The sequence below is a fragment of the Nerophis lumbriciformis genome, linkage group LG11 (assembly GCF_033978685.3).
Source record: "Nerophis lumbriciformis linkage group LG11, RoL_Nlum_v2.1, whole genome shotgun sequence".
NCBI classification, from domain to species: Eukaryota; Metazoa; Chordata; class Actinopteri; order Syngnathiformes; family Syngnathidae; genus Nerophis; species Nerophis lumbriciformis.
The window spans coordinates 44335828-44353090 of NC_084558.2; the positions used below are offsets into that span (position 1 = coordinate 44335828).

Here is a 17263-nt window from a genome sequence, read left to right on the forward strand (position 1 = left end):
CAGATTTTACTGCAGATAGTGAAAGAGAGTTTGCTAACCTCAAGCTTGCTCTTTGTAACCTACTCGAACCCCATCCAGACTTAAGTGAGAATTATAAATATCATGTGCTACTTGAACATCTCAAGCTTCCAGAAGCCCAAATGATAGGTCAGTCGTGCCGCCACCATCCATACCCATATACAGCCACAATGCAAGCTTTGCAGTTCCAGTATGGTCAGCCACATCAGCTTGCTCAAAGCGAAAAAGCTGCCATTCTGACCTCCCCAGATGTCAAGCCGACTGATGCTCGTACCTTTCAGAGCTTTGCTCTGCGTGTCCATCTCTTAGTAAGCATGCTGCTCTCCTTAGAGGGACCACAAGGCATGGAACTGAACTGCTGCTCACATGTCGATCGCCTACTTAGCAAGCTGCCAAAGTACCACAGAGATGGGTTCATCGAGCATCTACAGTTACAAGGCAAATTAAATGGCACAAGTCTGAACCCCTACAACCTGCAGGACCTAAATGGATGGCTTCAAGGTAAAGCACAACAGCAGCGCCTTTCCAGCAGATTGGTGCAACGCTATCAACAGGAGAAACTATCGGGTAGCGCAACAGAAAAAGGTCCCTTCAGGGTCAAAGGTCAAGCTACAGCTGTATATCATGGAGCAGCGCCAACACGACAGGGTGCCTCCACTAAGCACGCTCTTGCTGACACCAACAAAGCTAACAAAATGCATTGTCTCTTCTGCAATAGCAAGGAACACTATATTAGTCGCTGTCAACAGATCAGAAAACATTCTGCGGCGCACCTGGATAAATGGATAGTAGAAGAAGGACGATGCTGGAGATGTGCACGTGCTCATGCACCCGACGCATGTACTCTCAAGAAGCCCTGCAGCGACTGCAATGGTATTCACCTCCAAGTTCTCCACAATGTAGCTCAACGGTATACTGAAGACACCCAGATGACTCCCACAGAGAGTCGTGTCTATTTGACTCCCAGCATCACCTCAAGTAGAGTGCTCCTGAAAGTAGTTCCTGTACTACTGCACCATAATTCAAAATCAATGGAGACATTTGCTGTCTTAGATGATGGGGCTCAACGAACTATGATTTTACCTGACGCAGCACAACATCTACACTTGCATGGCCAACATGAAATTCTTGCCCTGCGCACCGTTCGCACAGATCTTACCCACCTCAAGGGTTTAACAGTTGACTTTGAGATTTCCCCTATAAAGAACCCAGGAAAACGGTACCAAGTGCAAGGTGCGTTTACTGCACAAGGTTTGGATCTGATGGAGCAGACCTACCCAGTTCAGAGACTTCGGAGGAAGTACACCCATCTACGTGGGATTTCGTTGCAACCATTTTCCAATGCACGCCCCCTAGTGCTAATTGGGTCAGACAATGTGCACCTGATCACTGCCACGAAGCCAGTCCGCCAGGGAAATAATGGAGGACCCATAGCCATCCACACAGCACTTGGATGGACTTTACAAGGGGCGGAGGAAAGAACACAAGGACGGAGCTCAACACAATTGTGTCTCTTTACCTCACTCGCCACTCCCAATGACATCTTGTTTCGTAATGTGGAAAAGTTATGGCAACTTGATGTTTTGCCTTTCAGGAACGAAAAGATGGTTGTTCGCTCTCGTGAAGATCAGGAAGCAATCACCCTATTGGAGACAAGAACTCAGCGAGTCGACATAGTGGGTGTCCAGCGCTATGCAACACCCCTCCTAAGAAAGAAAGATATGCCTAAACTCAACAGTTCCATATCCACCGTTATGGCTCACTTGAGAAGCACAGAGAAAAGGCTCAAGAAGAATCCAGAGAAAGTCCCTTCCTTTTCTGCTGAGATCGCTAAGCTCATTCAAGCAGGGTATGTCAAGAAGCTCTCGCATGAAGAGACGGAACAGTCCAATGAAGCGTGGTATCTTCCCTATCATCTCGTGTTCCACAATGAGAAGGCAAAACTTGTCTTCAACTGCTCGTTTCGACATCAGGGATTGTCTGTGAACGACCAACTCCTCCCTGGGCTTGTGGACACCCACAACAATCCTGCTGATGACATCACCAGGAGGAAAACCCTTCTGGAACTTGCGGAGGACGGGCGCTGGAGGCAAGGACCCCCATTTCTCAGGCAAAGTGCGGAATACTGGCCAAAAAGACCCTGACTTCATCCGAACTAAAGAGCATCACCTTCTGTGGTCTTGCAGTAGTGCAAAATGACAATAATATTCCGGATGCTTCTCTATTCAATACCTGGAAAGAATTAATAAAAGTCACTCAGCAGGCGGGACAGGAAGGACCAGGAGGTTCGACACACAGTCAGACAATCAGCTCCCAAGAAGCTGAGTTTCTGTTGCTGAGAAGATGTCAAGTTCAAACCTTTCCCGCGGACATCATGTCTCTTAAAACACAGAAAGCAGTGTCAGCTAAGAGTCGTCTGGCGTGCCTCTCCCCTGAGTGGGACTCAACTACAGGGTTAATTCGAGTTGGGGGTAGGCTGCGACGACTCCAGAACCCGGACCTAGAAGAGATCCATCCTATTGTGCTGGACCCAAAACATCAGATAACTAAACTCCTCATCAAGGACATGGACGAACGTCTTCTGCACCCAGGTACAGAGCGAGTGTATGCAGAACTTCGAAGACATTACTGGATTTTGCGAGGACGACAAGCAGTCAGGCACCATCAGCACAATTGCCCATCTTGTCAAGGCTGGCGAGCTCAACCGACAGTCCCAAGGATGGCAGATCTGCCACCACAACGCCTCAGACTTCTCTGTCCACCCTTCCATTCAACAGGTGTGGATTGTTTTGGACCTTATCTGGTCAAAGTGGGCAGAAGATCAGAGAAACGGTGGGGTGTCATTTTTAAGTGTCTTACAACTCGAGCAGTTCACATCGAACTCCTCAACTCCATGGATGCCGATGCATTCCTTCTCGCTCTACGTCGCTTCATTGCCAGGAGGGGAAGACCAAGAGAGGTACTGTCAGATTGTGGGACCAACTTCCGAGGAGCCGAAAGAGAACTCAGGACAGTGTTTGCAGAGATGGAACCTCAACTAAGAGAGCAACTGACAGAATATCAGATTGACTTCAAATTTAACCCTCCAAATGCACCTCATTTTGGTGGGACATGGGAACGGGAAATTAGATCCATCAAGGCCAGTCTCCAAGTCGCAGTAGGAGGGCAGTCAGTCACAGAAGGTGTCTTGCACACAACTCTAGTGGAAGTGGAGGGGATACTGAACTCAAAACCACTAGGGTACGTATCATCTGATGTTTCTGATCTGGACCCAATCACCCCAAACATCCTTCTCATGGGGCGGCGGGATTCTGCACTGCCGCAAGTAGTTTACGTCCCAGCTGCCATGGGGCGGCGGAGATGGCGCCATTGTCAAACACTTGTGGATCAGTTTTGGATCCACTTCATCCGCAGTTATCTACCCACTTTGCAGACCAGGTCAAAATGGCAGAGGTCGTCCGAAAACATAACCATCAACACTGTAGTTCTGATGGTGGACCCTTCACTTCCAAGAGCACAGTGGCCAATCGGCAGAGTGGTTAAGACCATTCCGAGTCAAGATGGACAGGTCAGGGCTGCTGAGGTTATGGTCAAGAGTAAAGTCTACACCAGACCGGTAGCTCGCTTGATCCCACTTCCAAGTTTAGAGGATGACAGTAAGGACACTTGAAGAATTCCTGTAGTTACACATTTGTTGTACAAATGTGGGGGCGGCTGTTAAGAATTCTCCATGTTTATCTATGTTTTCAGATACTTTATTTTGACAGTGTCACTTCCGCTTCCTTCCTGTAGGGGTCACTTCCGCTTCCCTTTTGACGTGTGTTAATGTGTGCTGACTTGTTTCTCTGCTACGTTTAATCGGTGCTCTAGTCTTTGACGATATAATAACTAACTAAAGAAATGAACCTAAACCAATATGCACCATTAAAGTTGGAAGAGTCCAAATGATGACTGTGTGTTCTCTGACCGGAACCCCAACGTGGTCAATATCCGAAAAACCCAGTCGCAGAGTTTAATACTCAATACATACATACATACATACATACATGTATATATGTATGTATATACATGTATATATGTATGTATATACATATATATATATATATATATATATATATATATATATATGTATACATATATATATATATATATATGTATACATATATATGTGTATTTATATATATATATGCATATATACACATTATTATTATACGTATATTATATGTATAAACTATTTTTTTAATCGATTTTTCTAAATTATGAATGGAGTTAGAATGGGGATGAGTAAGAATCACGATTCGAATGGGATTTGATTTTTTTGTGCACCCCTACAAAGCAGTGTTAGAGTATCCAGTAACATACGTGTCCGCATCATTGAATTTATGCCGCGGTGAGCTTAACTTAATGAATTATTGTGGCCACCAGGTGTCGCCAAGACAAATTACCACTCCATTTCCTAACATAGTACTTAAACAAATATTGTCTAACATTCCACATTACAAAATAATAAAAGTCTGTACAATGATTATTGTTGATCTCGTATCGGACAATACTCAAGGCCCCAATATCGGTATGATATCAGATGTGAAAGTTGGGACACCCCTGCTGATTTGTGATTTTAATTTTGTAACACTTATTTTGCACTTAATTTATTCCTCATGAATTAGTTTTTGTCCCAAACGTGCAATCTAGTTCAGTTCAAGTTTGAGTCAAATAGTTTCACTCAAATAAAAAAAGAGTGAAGAAATGTAACGGGGAATGAAATTGTGCTCAGTTGTAGACAATCAGCTGTGATTAAAACACTTCGCTTCATACTGTTGTCTTTTTTTTCCACGGACGATGACGAGACCAGGTGTCCAAGTTAGATGTTGTTTTATTATTATTGTTTTCAGGACAAAATTAGTCGCCGAGCTCGTTGGTCTGTCCGCTGGCCTCGCAGCATCTGTGAAGACAAGTCGTCGTGGTGTCAATGTTGCTGTTAGCGTGTCACTTCTAAAATGTGCAACTCGGTTCCAAACACAAAGTCCACTGAGGTGGACGTTGAGCTATCGTGAGCCACCTTTTCTTTTAGCCCGCTTGCAGCACAGCGATTGCACTGCAGCCAATATATATATATTCAATATCAGCCTTTTTATATATATATAATATATATATATATATATATATATATATATATATATATATATATATATATATATATATATATATATATATATATATATATATATATATATATATATAAAGGCCGATATTAATGAAAAAAAGTTGTAAAAAATGTATATAGAAAGCCGATATGTATGAATTATATATATATATATATATATATATATATATATATATATATATATATATATATATATATATATATATATATATATATATAGGCCGATATTGATGAAAAACGTTGTAAAAAAAATGTATATAGAAAGCCGATATTGATTAAAAAAAAAGTTGTAAAAAATTTTATATAGAAAGCCGATATTGATTTTAAAATATATATATATATATATATATATATATATATATATATATATATATATATATATATATATATATATATATATATACTTTTTTTAATCAATATCGGCTTTCTATATACATTTTTCTACAACTTGTTTTAATCAATATTGGTCTTCTTATATGTATATATATTTGTATGTATGTAGCCACACACACACAAAATATATATATATATATATATATATATATATATATATATATATATATATAAAATACACTTTTTTTATGGCTATCAGCCTTTTGTTTTCCTCCCCAACTATAATAGAAATACATCAGCAGATACAATGTATACATGCATGATATCTGTATTTACTTGTTTTTTTAAATTACTCTCATTGCCAATAATTATCTCCAAATATGTTTGATATCAACGTTTATTTGAGTTCTTGTGAGAATTCTTCTTTGGTCTGCTTTCGCAAATGGCCACGCCCCCTTTCTCTCCTCGCAGTGCTCGTCGCCTACAGTACGACTCCTCTGCTTACCTGTCAAAACTTGCTATTTTTACCAGGAACTGCGGGTTTCTTCAGAGATGGGTGGACATGAAGACGACAGAAAAGATATATCTGCCAAAAATCCAAACTTTGTGTAAATATATTTACAAATAGGAGATAAGTATACAAGTAAAGAAGAGCAGGCAGCAGCTCACAACTATAATCTACCTGAAGGAGCCCAGAGTTGTAATTTAAATGTTGGCAATATTTCAGGGTTCATCACGAGGACACCTTACAATAAATAAAATTGATTAGCTTGCAAGTTATTGTGATGTAGAGAAAAGCCATATTTTTTTTAATCAATTTTCAGGAGATTTCCCATACTTTAAATGCAAACGTTGATGCTATTAGACACATGTAATAAAGGTGTTTGTGACATCCCCTGATGTCTTTTGCTGCTAAATTAACAACCACATTAGAGACGCATAAAACATGTTGCTACTGGTGAATATCGGTCAACGGCCTCCTTGGCCACTAATCATCTGTATTGGTTAAAAAAAAAACGGTTGATTTCTAATTTTCTTTTTTTTACAAAACTAGAATGACCTGTTAAAGTAGTATAGTCGTATCTTTGCACACAAGTCTTAAAGTTAAGGGGTATTAAATCATAAAATATAAATAACTAAGAAGGTCCAATTATGCGACCCACGAGACAAAATTATGTCAAAGCATAGAAATTAACTTAAATGTATATAATTTTATTACCATGAATTGATTAACGTGGACCCCGACTTAAACAAGTTGAAAAATGTATTCGGGTGTTGCCATTTAGTGGTCAATTGTGCGGAATATGTACTGTACTGTGCAATCTACTAATAAAAGTCTCAATCAATCAATCAAAACATTTTTGTTAGTACAGGCTAGCAAACATTATTCACAAAACAAGCACTTTGCACGAGTATGGTTAAGTTTAGATAAAATTAAAACATGAATTACATAAAAATAAAAAAACGTAGTGTTAAAACGCGCTTTTTTTTTTCTTTTTTTTTTTTTACAAAACTAGAATGACCTGTTAAACAAGTATAACGACTATATAAGTCTTAAAGTTAAGTGGAATTGAATAATAGAATATGAATAATTAAGGTACAATCATTCACTCCATGTGACAAAATTATAACAAAGCATGGACATTAATTTAAATTTATATCATTAGTGCAATTTTTTTGTTTGTAGGAGCTCGCAGACAATATTGTAGCCTATCTTATAAGTAGACGCAGCATCGAGTGCTACTGCCTATAGGCGCTGACGAGACATGGGGCCGCCATCTTGGAGTGGTGATTCGCTCCACTCAGTGCAATTCATTTGGCAGGAGCAATGAACTGTCAGCACATTTAATTCATTGTACTTCACTGAATACCACTGATTTTCACGCAATTTTTTCTCATACGTGTAGCTATGATAAAGGACACTTGTTTTGGCGTGTTTTATTATTCGTAGTTTGCTTAACAGTAATAGAATATTCTTATATGCTATAAATGACCAGACGTCCGAGATCAAAACTGGGAATATAATCCCAGAGAAGGGGGAAAAAACGGTCAGCTATTTTTAAGTTGAAGAAACAATATGATTAGGTTATATATACATGTGTATATCCTACATAAACAATGTATGAATACATTAGATATCTATATATCTTATAGACTGTATCTCTGTTGCTGCAGCAGCAGAGAGTTTATTCTGTCTTGACACTTTGTATTGATATTTTGTATTACCGGTACATTCTTCCCTTAAATGATCATGTTTACAGTGATTGTTTTATATGTATTTTTATGTATGTCGCTTTGGATAAAAGCGTCTGCCAAATACTTAAACATAAACATATATAAACACCTGAAAGTCTTTATATCAGCTAAAACCACCAATCTGTTTTACAGGATTCAGAATAAAACCAAATTCTGTCTTACCCAACAATATTGTTACTTGAAGACTTATTCCTGGTTACAATTATACTGTTAAGAAAGTATTGTCTTATACTATGCTTAAAATGAGAATGCATCATAATCAGTGGCGTCTGGTAAATTTTGTTTTAGGTGGGGCTGAAAGGTCTTTGGGAAACCTTCAAAAGTGTCAGATGTAATCTAGGTCAGTGCTTATGGAATATGATTTATCAAGTCTCAGTTCATAGCCGGGTGAACACATAGCCTAGTAGTTCAACAGTAATCCCCAAAATTACCCCATTCCAGGTGTCAGGTAAGTGTGGCAGGGCCTTTTCCTGTTTATCACATATTTTGTCCCACACAATTCATAAAGGTGGGCTACACAAAATTGGGTTGGAAAGCTAGACTAAATTTAGACTTGTATAATACTGTATAGCCACTGTCCATCTGATTGTCTAGTTCGCTAACATTTATTACCCCCACCCCCCTACACAATCTGGACTGTGGTCCTAACTTTTACCCCTGTTGGCTTTTACAATCTTTATTTTCATCATTTATTTCAACTTTATGTTATTCACCATGAATTGATTAACGTGGACCCCGACTTAAACAAGTTGAAAAACCTATTCGGGTGTTACCATTTAGTGGTCAATTGTACGGAATATGTACTGTACTGTGCAATCTAATAATAAAAGTCTCAATCAAGTATGACATTTTTAAATGTAATTAATTTAATTGACAAGCAATTCTATTATGGTCATACTCTTGTTTGCTAGCGGCTACGATTTCAGTACGATTGAAGATATTTGCTCCTTCTCAACTCTGTGGTAATATTCTTTTAACAAAATACAACCAATAGTATGTTCATGTTCAATCTTACTTGTGAAAAGTAATCCCCCGGTTCCTATTTTCAACAGTCTGCTCATTTGTTTTTCTACCTGTCAACTTGTCAGTTTAGGCTGCTCGCCGGCTTCTCATCACCACTTCAAGATGGCGGTCGAATTTCTCGCGTCACAACAGCCAATGGTGCGTCTACTTATGTATAAGGTTGTATGAGCCTACATCCCTGGAATATTACAATATTTACAAAACAAGCACTTGGTCGGGCGTGTTGTTACTTAGTTATGTTCAAATATCATTAAATAATGAAAATAAATCGAAAAGAATGAACAATAAAACCAACAACTTACAAGTTGTCTCTTCTTCGTCCTGTTGAAAGCGCGGAGGAAGAAATACTGTTTATATGACGTCACATCCGGTTTTCTTCGCGGCTTAATTCACACGATATCTAAAACAGGTACGAGTACGTGTTAATGTTCTGGGTTTTTTTCCTGCTTCAGTCGTTCAAAAGAGAGAAATAGGAAATAGCTTTAATGGAGTCCTGAAAGAAGTGGTTCATAAAGGTAAACTAATGTCGTGTTAAGTCCTAGTAATACATATTATGATAGTTGGTCCAATACACCGTATTTTCATGGTCCATTTTAATAACAAACTACAAGCTTAGTTGTGCGGGAAAGCCAAGTGCTTTATTTAAACACGGATGACCACATTATGGCGTCTTTTGTGATATTATTTAGCATCAATATAATATCCTTACTACTATTAATTAACTAAATTAATAAATATAATGTACGCTAGCAAACGTTGCTAAACAACAGGGACATCTCCAGCTAAATATGAACTAAACAGCATAAAAATAACTATAGACGGGAATTTTAGACGAGACTAATATCTGTAGCAGGAAATCAACAGCAAAATATAATTTTTTTCTCATTAGCACTCAAATACTTTACTTACCGATGCACGAATAACTCCAATGCTGTCTTTTACGGATTTAATGTTTCATTTTAAAGACATGACGTGCCTCCAATATTTACTCCTCTAAATACCCTAAGTGTCAAGTGAAGTGAGGTAGCAGGCATTTAAAAAAAAGGAAGAACCTTTCAAAATAAGTCAAAAATAAACAGTAGCCTAACTGGGCTAAGAGCCATCGCCTGAAACCCAGAAGTGCCCGGATGTGCCTCTGGGTCACGTGATTGCAACCCACCTATAGCGTGGTTGTCGGAGACAAACAAGTTTGAACTACGGCAGCCGAGAAGAACCAAAGGTCAACTGAGTTTGCTTTACTGTCCACTGTGTAATTAATTCAACGAACATATTTTAATTTTTATTACAAGTATTTGAGTAGGTCAAACGCATACAAATAGTCCTTACTTTATTGCCTCATACTAATTTGAAATATTTTTATTTACGTAACATTTTAGTTTTTATTACAAGTATTTGAGTAGGTCAAACGCATACAAATAGTCCTTACTTTATTGCCTCATACTAATTTGAAATATTTTTATTTACGTAACATTTTAGTTTTTATTACATGTATTTGAGTAGGTAAAATGCATTTAAATAGTCCTTACTTTATTGCGTCATACAATTCAAAATGTTTTTATTTACGTAACATTTTAGTTTTTATTACAAGTATTTGAGTAGGTAAAATGCATTTAAATAGTCCTTACTTTATTGCGTCATACTAATTCAAATGTTTTTATTTTCGTAACATTTTAGTTTTTATTACATGTATTTGAGTAGGTAAAATGCATGTAAATAGTCCTTTATTGCGTCATACTAATTCAAAATGTTTTTATTTACGTAACATTTTAGTTTTTATTACAAGTATTTGAGTAGGTAAAACGCATTTAAATAGTCCTTACTTTATTGCCTCATGCTAATTCAAATGTTTTTATTTACGTAACATTTTAGTTTTTATTACATGTATTTGAGTAGGTAATACGCATTTAAATAGTCCTTACTTTGTTGCGTCATACTAATTCAAATGTTTTTATTTACGTAACATTTTAGTTTTTATTACAAGTATTTGAGTATGTAAAACGCATTTAAAATAGTCCTTACTTTATTGCCTCATAATAATTCAAAATGTTTTTATTCACGTAACGACGCAGGTCCATCAGTTTAATTTTGTTTTGTGGCTAAACATTGGCATTTTAATAATTGTAGGTCTTTCACTCCTATAAAAAGCGTACTAACATAAACGATATGTATCCATAAATGGTTTTGTTTAAATATAACGAGGATTGTTTTAACTGTCATGTCTCAGTGGCAGAAAATGTTATGACGTGTCCTATTTCATAATATAAAAAGTGGCGTTTACTTCCGGTGCTGCTGGGACTTTTTTGCTTTCTTCATAATCTCATTAAAATTATGATATAATAAAATATATTTTAATAGACTACAAGCTGTTAAAATATTTTCAAATTAAGTTGTGTGAGTGGAAAATGAAATACATCATAACATTGTAGTTATTAACATGTGTACTTTATGGAAGATAATATACAATTGCAAGATGTATTAGATCATCAGTATTATACACACAGTTCCCAAAACAAAAAGATTCCACTTCAAACAGCGTCTTTCAATCAGGTCGGCGAGGCGGGCGCGATGAGGCCGTGCACCATCTCCATCTGCCTCCTCTTGTCCTTGGCTCTGTTGATGGTCATCTTAAAGAGGCGACAGTACATCTCCATGGCAACCGGCGTGTCATCGTTCCCGGGAACGGGGTACGTCAGCAGGCTGGGGTTGCAGTTGGAGTCCACCACGCCGACAGTGGGAATGTTCATCTTGGCGGCGTCGCGGACGCCGACGTGCTGCTGAAAGACGTTGTTGAGCGTGGACAGGAAGACCACCAGGTCCGGCAGGCGCACGCCGGCGCCGTACTGGATGTGGGCGTTGGTGAGGAGGCCGCCCTGCCAGTAGCGCGTGTGGGCGTACTCGCCGCAGTCCCTCGCCGTGCTCTCCACCAGGTGGGAGAACTGGCGGCGGCGGCTGACGAAGAGGATGATGCCGCCGCGGAAAGCCACGTGCGCCATGAAGTTGAGGGCGAGCTGGAGGTGTTCCATGGTCTGGTCCAGGTCGATGATGTCCTGGTCCAGACGGCAGCCGTAAAGGTAGGGCTCCATTAACCTGACACACACACACACACACACACTTAGACTTACTTTTATTGTCATTCAAATTTGAACTTTGCAGTGCAAAGTGCACACACACACACACACATGTATTACACACACACAAAGTACTTGTTGCTCAAACGCAGTAACATAAGGTGGTAACGTAAAATTAATCTGTTCCACGGTCTAAATCAGGGGTGCCCACACTTTTCAGCAGGCGAGCTACTTTTTAAATGACCGAGTCGAAGGGATCTACCTCATTCACATATATCATTTATATTTATTTATTTATGGAAGAGACGTTTTTGTTAACAAGTTAAATGTGTTTAATGATAATGCAAGCATATATATTCCTTTCTTTCCTGAAGACAAGAATATAAGTTGGTGTATTACCTGATTCTGATGACTTGCATTGATTGGAATCAGACAGTAGTGATGATAACGTCCACATTTTTTAATGGAGGAGGGAAAAAAAGTCCTTTCTGTCCAATACCACATGAAAGTGGTTGGTTTTTGCCATCTTATTTGTCCAGCTTCCATACTCCTTTTTATACACTTTACAAGAAATACATTGGCGGCAAACTCCGTGGCTTGCGGGCTTTCTGAGACTCTTATTTTGTTAGCGCAGGCAGGATAGAGCAGCGCTTTTATTGTGAAGACAGGAACTATGTGGTCAGGCTTTTGACAGGAGGTACGGTTGAAATAAAAACAGTTTCTCGCCCCCCCTGACGGTCTTTTTTTTCTTCACACCGAGCTCGCAGCAGCCAGCGTCATCTCACAAGACCCTCGGGTGCCGTGGATGTCAATCAAGTGACGAAAGTGACGTCATAGTGAAGATTTCTGACCGCTAATTTTTAGGACTATTTTTTTTCAACGCCTAGTTGGCGATCGACTGACACACCTTCCGCGATCGACGTAATGGGCATCCCTGGTCTAAATACTCAAACTTAAAGGGGAACATTATCACAATTTCAGAAGGGTTAAAACCATTAAAAATCAGTTCCCAGTGGCTTATTATATTTTTCGAAGTTTTTTTCAAAATTTTACCCATCACGCAATATCCCTAAAAAAAGCTTCAAAGTGCCTGATTTTAACCATCGTTATAAACACCCGTCCATTTTCCTGTGACGTCACATAGTGATGCCAACACAAACAAACATGGCGGAAAGAACAGCAAGCTATTGCGACATTAGCTCGGATTCAGACTCGGATTTCAGCGGCTTAAGCGATTCAACAGATTACGCATGTATTGAAACGGATGGTTGTAGTGTGGAGGCAGGTAGCGAAAACGAAATTGAAGAAGAAACTGAAGCTATTGAGCCATATCGGTTTGAACCGTATGCAAGCAAAACCGATGAAAACGACACGACAGCCAGCGACACGGGAGAAAGCGAGGACGAATTCGGCGATCGCCTTCTAACCAACGATTGGTATGTGTTTGTTTGGCATTAAAGGAAACTAACAACTATGAACTAGGTTTACAGCATATGAAATACATTTGGCAACAACATGCACTTTGAGAGTGCAGACACCCCAGTTTTCATCAATTAATATATTCTGTAGACATACCCTCATCTGCTCTCTTTTCCTGAAAGCTGATCTGTCCAGTCCAGTTGGAAATGCATCTGCTTTGAGTGTCGCAGGATATCCACACATTCTTGCCATCTCTGTCGTAGCATAGCTTTCGTCGGTAAAGTGTGCGGAACAAACGTCCAATTTCTTGCCACTTTCGCATCTTTGGGCCACTGGTGCAACTTGAATCCGTCCCTGTTGGTGTTGTTACACCCTCCGACAACACACCGACGAGGCATGATGTCTCCAAGGTACGGAAAACAGTCGAAAAAACGGAAAATAACAGAGCTGATTTGACTCGGTGTTTGAGAAAATGGCGGATTGCTTCCCGATGTGATGTCACGTTGTGACGTCATCGCTCCGAGAGCGAATAATAGAAAGGCGTTTAATTCGGCAAAATTCACAAATTTAGAGTTCGGAAATCGGTTAAAAAAATATATGGTCTTTTTTCTGCAATATCAAGGTATATATTGACGCTTACATAGGTCTGATGATAATGTTCCCCTTTAAGATGTACAGAACAGGTGTCAAACTGAAGGTCCGAGGACAAAATCTGGCCCGCCACCTCATTTGACATGGTTCACCTATTCATTTTATGTGGTCCGCCAATTACTTTTATTGTGGTCCACCACCTCATTTTACATGGTTCAGCAATTTATTTTATGTGGTCATATTTTGCTACTTGATGTATGCCAATATTATCATGCTAGCATCGTTAACACTTTTTTCAGGTGTACACCACAGAGCAGCCCTTTGAGACACTTGTGATTAAGAGCTATATAAATAAACTTTGATTGATTGATATTTTTGGTTACTTGCTGCTATCTGGTTAGCGTGCAAACTGCTGGCATTTCAGTTCGGCTAGATCAGGGGTCGGCAACCCGCGGCTCTTTGATCACTCTGATGCGGCTCAGCTGCATACTTGCCGACCCTCCCGATTTTCCAGGGAGATTTCCGGATTTCGGTGCCTCTCGCAGAAAACTCCCGGGATTGATATTCTCCGATTTTCACCCTGACAATAATAAGGGCGTGCCATGCTGGTACAGCATTTAGCGCCCTCTACAATCTGTACAAACGGCATGCCAGCCCAGCCCTTTGGTGTATGCATCTTCTACTTGCACACGTAAGTGACAGCAAGGCATACTTGCTCAACAGCCACACAGGTTACATTGACGGTGGCCATATAAAACAACTTTAACACTCTTACTAATAATGCGCCACACTTTGAACCAAAACCAAACAAGAATGAGAAACACATTTCAGGAGAACATCTGCACCTTAACACAACATAAACACAACAGAACAAATACCCAGAATCCGATGCAGCCCTGACTCTTCCAGGCTACATTATACACCCCTGCTACCACCAAACCCCTCCCTACCCCCCCTTGCGCCGGTTGAGGTGGGCGGGGTTTGGTAGCGGGGGTGTATAATGTATCCCGGAAGAGTTAGGGCTGCATGGGATTCTGGGTATTTGTTCTGTTGTGTTACGGTGCAGATGTTCTTCCGAAATGTGTTTGTCATTCTTGTTTGGTGTGGGTTCACAGTGTGGCGCATTATTAGTAAGAGTGTTAACGTTTTTTATACCGCCACCGTCAGTGTAACCTGTGTGGTTCTTGACCAAGTATGCCTTGCTTTCACTTACGTGAGCAAGCAAAAGCCCCATACAACGAGTGGCTGGGCTGGCACGCTGGTTGTAGTGGGCGCTAAATGCTGCACCAGCACGGCACGTTCGAGAGAATAATTGCCCTAAAATTCGTAGTCTGCCGGAAAAATCGGGAGGTTTGACAAGTATGACGCTGTCAAGTGCCATTCATATAAAACTCGGGGGGCCGCACTAACATTCAATTTTCATATTAATGTGTGGGCTGCGTGTCTGAGACCCTTGTTTTATACATAGCACAAAGCAAAAAAACTACTTTGTATGCAGTGTTATTTCATTTTTAATTTCAAAAGATTTTTGTGGCTCCCATTGTTTTCTTTAATTTGTGAAACTGGTCAAAATGTCTCTTTGAGTGGTAAAGGTTGCCGACCCCTGGTCTAGATAGATAGTACTTTAATTCCTTCAGGAGAGTTCCCTCAAGGAAAATTAAAATTCCAGCAGCAGTGTACAGAATTGAGATCAAATTTAATTATTGTTGTTATTATTGATATTATTATTTTAGGGAATGTGATGTTCGGACCAACCTGTGTCTGCATCCTTTCTTATGGCCAAGATGCACTCTGGCGTCAAACAAGTCCTTCAAGGAGAAAAGCTCAGACACCCTGAAGAAGTCTTCTTTCTCAAGGGTCAGTTTGAAAATGTGGTCTGAATCTGAAAAACAAATAAAAACCTAAAAGATCAAAAATACGCGGCTAAAAAAGGCATGTCGTTATTACTAGCTTACTTTTTTTTTTTTTTATTGAACGACATACATTTATAATTCACAGCACTTTCAACATCAAGGAAAGAAAATATAAGGAAATACAGAGAGTAATAATACAAAAAAATATGGAAAAAAATAAATACTTTGATAGACTTGCTGTGTTTGAGGCGGTGGAACCTGTAAAGCCGCTGCCGAGGAATAAACACATCCTCCACACTTGTCGAGTTTCACAGCAGCATGTCTTAGTCCCAACAAACCTTGAACAATAAACAATTATTACACCCCAAAAATTCATATTTTGACAGATGTACAAAGGGACAAGCGGTAGGAAACGGATGGACGAGTCGCCGCCTGCCTATTCTAGCAAGCTATTACACACTTTAGCCATTATCTTACGCTATATACACAACATAAAAAAATGTGATTAATCTACATAAATAAATACGACATGTTGCTATAAAAATAGTTAAAAATATCAGTAATAGATACTAGAATTACCTCTTGTTAGTGTCCGTGTTGCCATGCTCGCTGTCTGGAAGGTCAGCACCATGCGCATGCGTCGCTTCGTCTTCCTCGTCTGCTCTGGGAGTCTTGTTACGGTTAACTGCTCACTACTGCCACTCTCAGTCTTTAGCCTATCACTACACCTTTTTTTTTCTTCATAGACTTTTAAAGTACACTAAAAATGTCCCATAAGAATAATCATTTATATTTGTTGGATTTTTGTACGAATTTCCTACACGTATTGAATGTTGACATAGACCTGGCGTTACTTTTGTGGCATAACGTCTCTATTAATTTGACAAATACTATGAAGAAAAATAAAACATATTTACCTTTATTTCCGCAACGGCAGAAATAAATATTTTTCAAAAATGTATAAATGTTCAAATAAAAAAAATACAAGATGTATTGCATTTACAAGTAGGGTTTAGGAAATTTTATACGAAATATTTTTCCTTAAATGATAAAGTAAAATAAAAATATATACAATCTACAATATTGCATTGTATTTAAAAGTAGTGTTTGAAAAATTAATGTTACAATTAATGTTTTCAAACTATTTGTGGAAATAATGTTTACTATAGTCTTTAAAAAATACTATACTAAATATTTATACCATAATTCTAAATATTGTAATAAAACATGTAGAATGTACAGTATTACAAAAGTGAATGTAAAAGCAGTGTCTATAATTACTATACCAAATATTGTTCCATAATTATTACAATAGATTTAAAAAAAATACTATATCGTATGCTTTACAATCAATATGTTTACGCAATATTTGTGTGAAAAATATTTACTTTAATTTTTAAAGCGTTTTAAAACTACTATACTAAATATATTTTCCATAAATGATGTATTAAAATAAAACATAATTAAATATTGTATGAAAAAGTAGTGCTTAAATAACACTAACAAATACTTTTACATAATGATAAATATAAAAATGT

The 17263-nt window shown here is 38.6% G+C and overlaps 1 protein-coding gene and 1 long non-coding RNA gene across 2 annotated transcripts; both read right to left on the bottom strand.

The window, feature by feature from the left end:
* Positions 1-5752: 5752 nt before the first annotated feature.
* LOC133610328 (uncharacterized) lies at positions 5753-9906 on the bottom strand. Its single transcript, XR_009815849.2, has 3 exons — positions 9704-9906; positions 9097-9194; positions 5753-6101 (listed from the first exon to the last, which is right to left on the bottom strand). It is a non-coding gene; the product is annotated as an uncharacterized lncRNA (long non-coding RNA).
* Positions 9907-11241: 1335 nt separating this feature from the next.
* mrps2 (mitochondrial ribosomal protein S2) lies at positions 11242-16460 on the bottom strand. The gene is made up of 4 exons (XM_061966497.2): positions 16305-16460; positions 15950-16063; positions 15628-15754; positions 11242-11881 (listed from the first exon to the last, which is right to left on the bottom strand). The coding sequence occupies exons 1-4, from the start codon at positions 16360-16362 to the stop codon at positions 11338-11340; spliced, it is 843 nt and encodes a 280-aa protein (XP_061822481.1). The 5' UTR covers positions 16363-16460; the 3' UTR covers positions 11242-11337.
* Between the last annotated feature and the right edge of the window lie 803 nt (positions 16461-17263).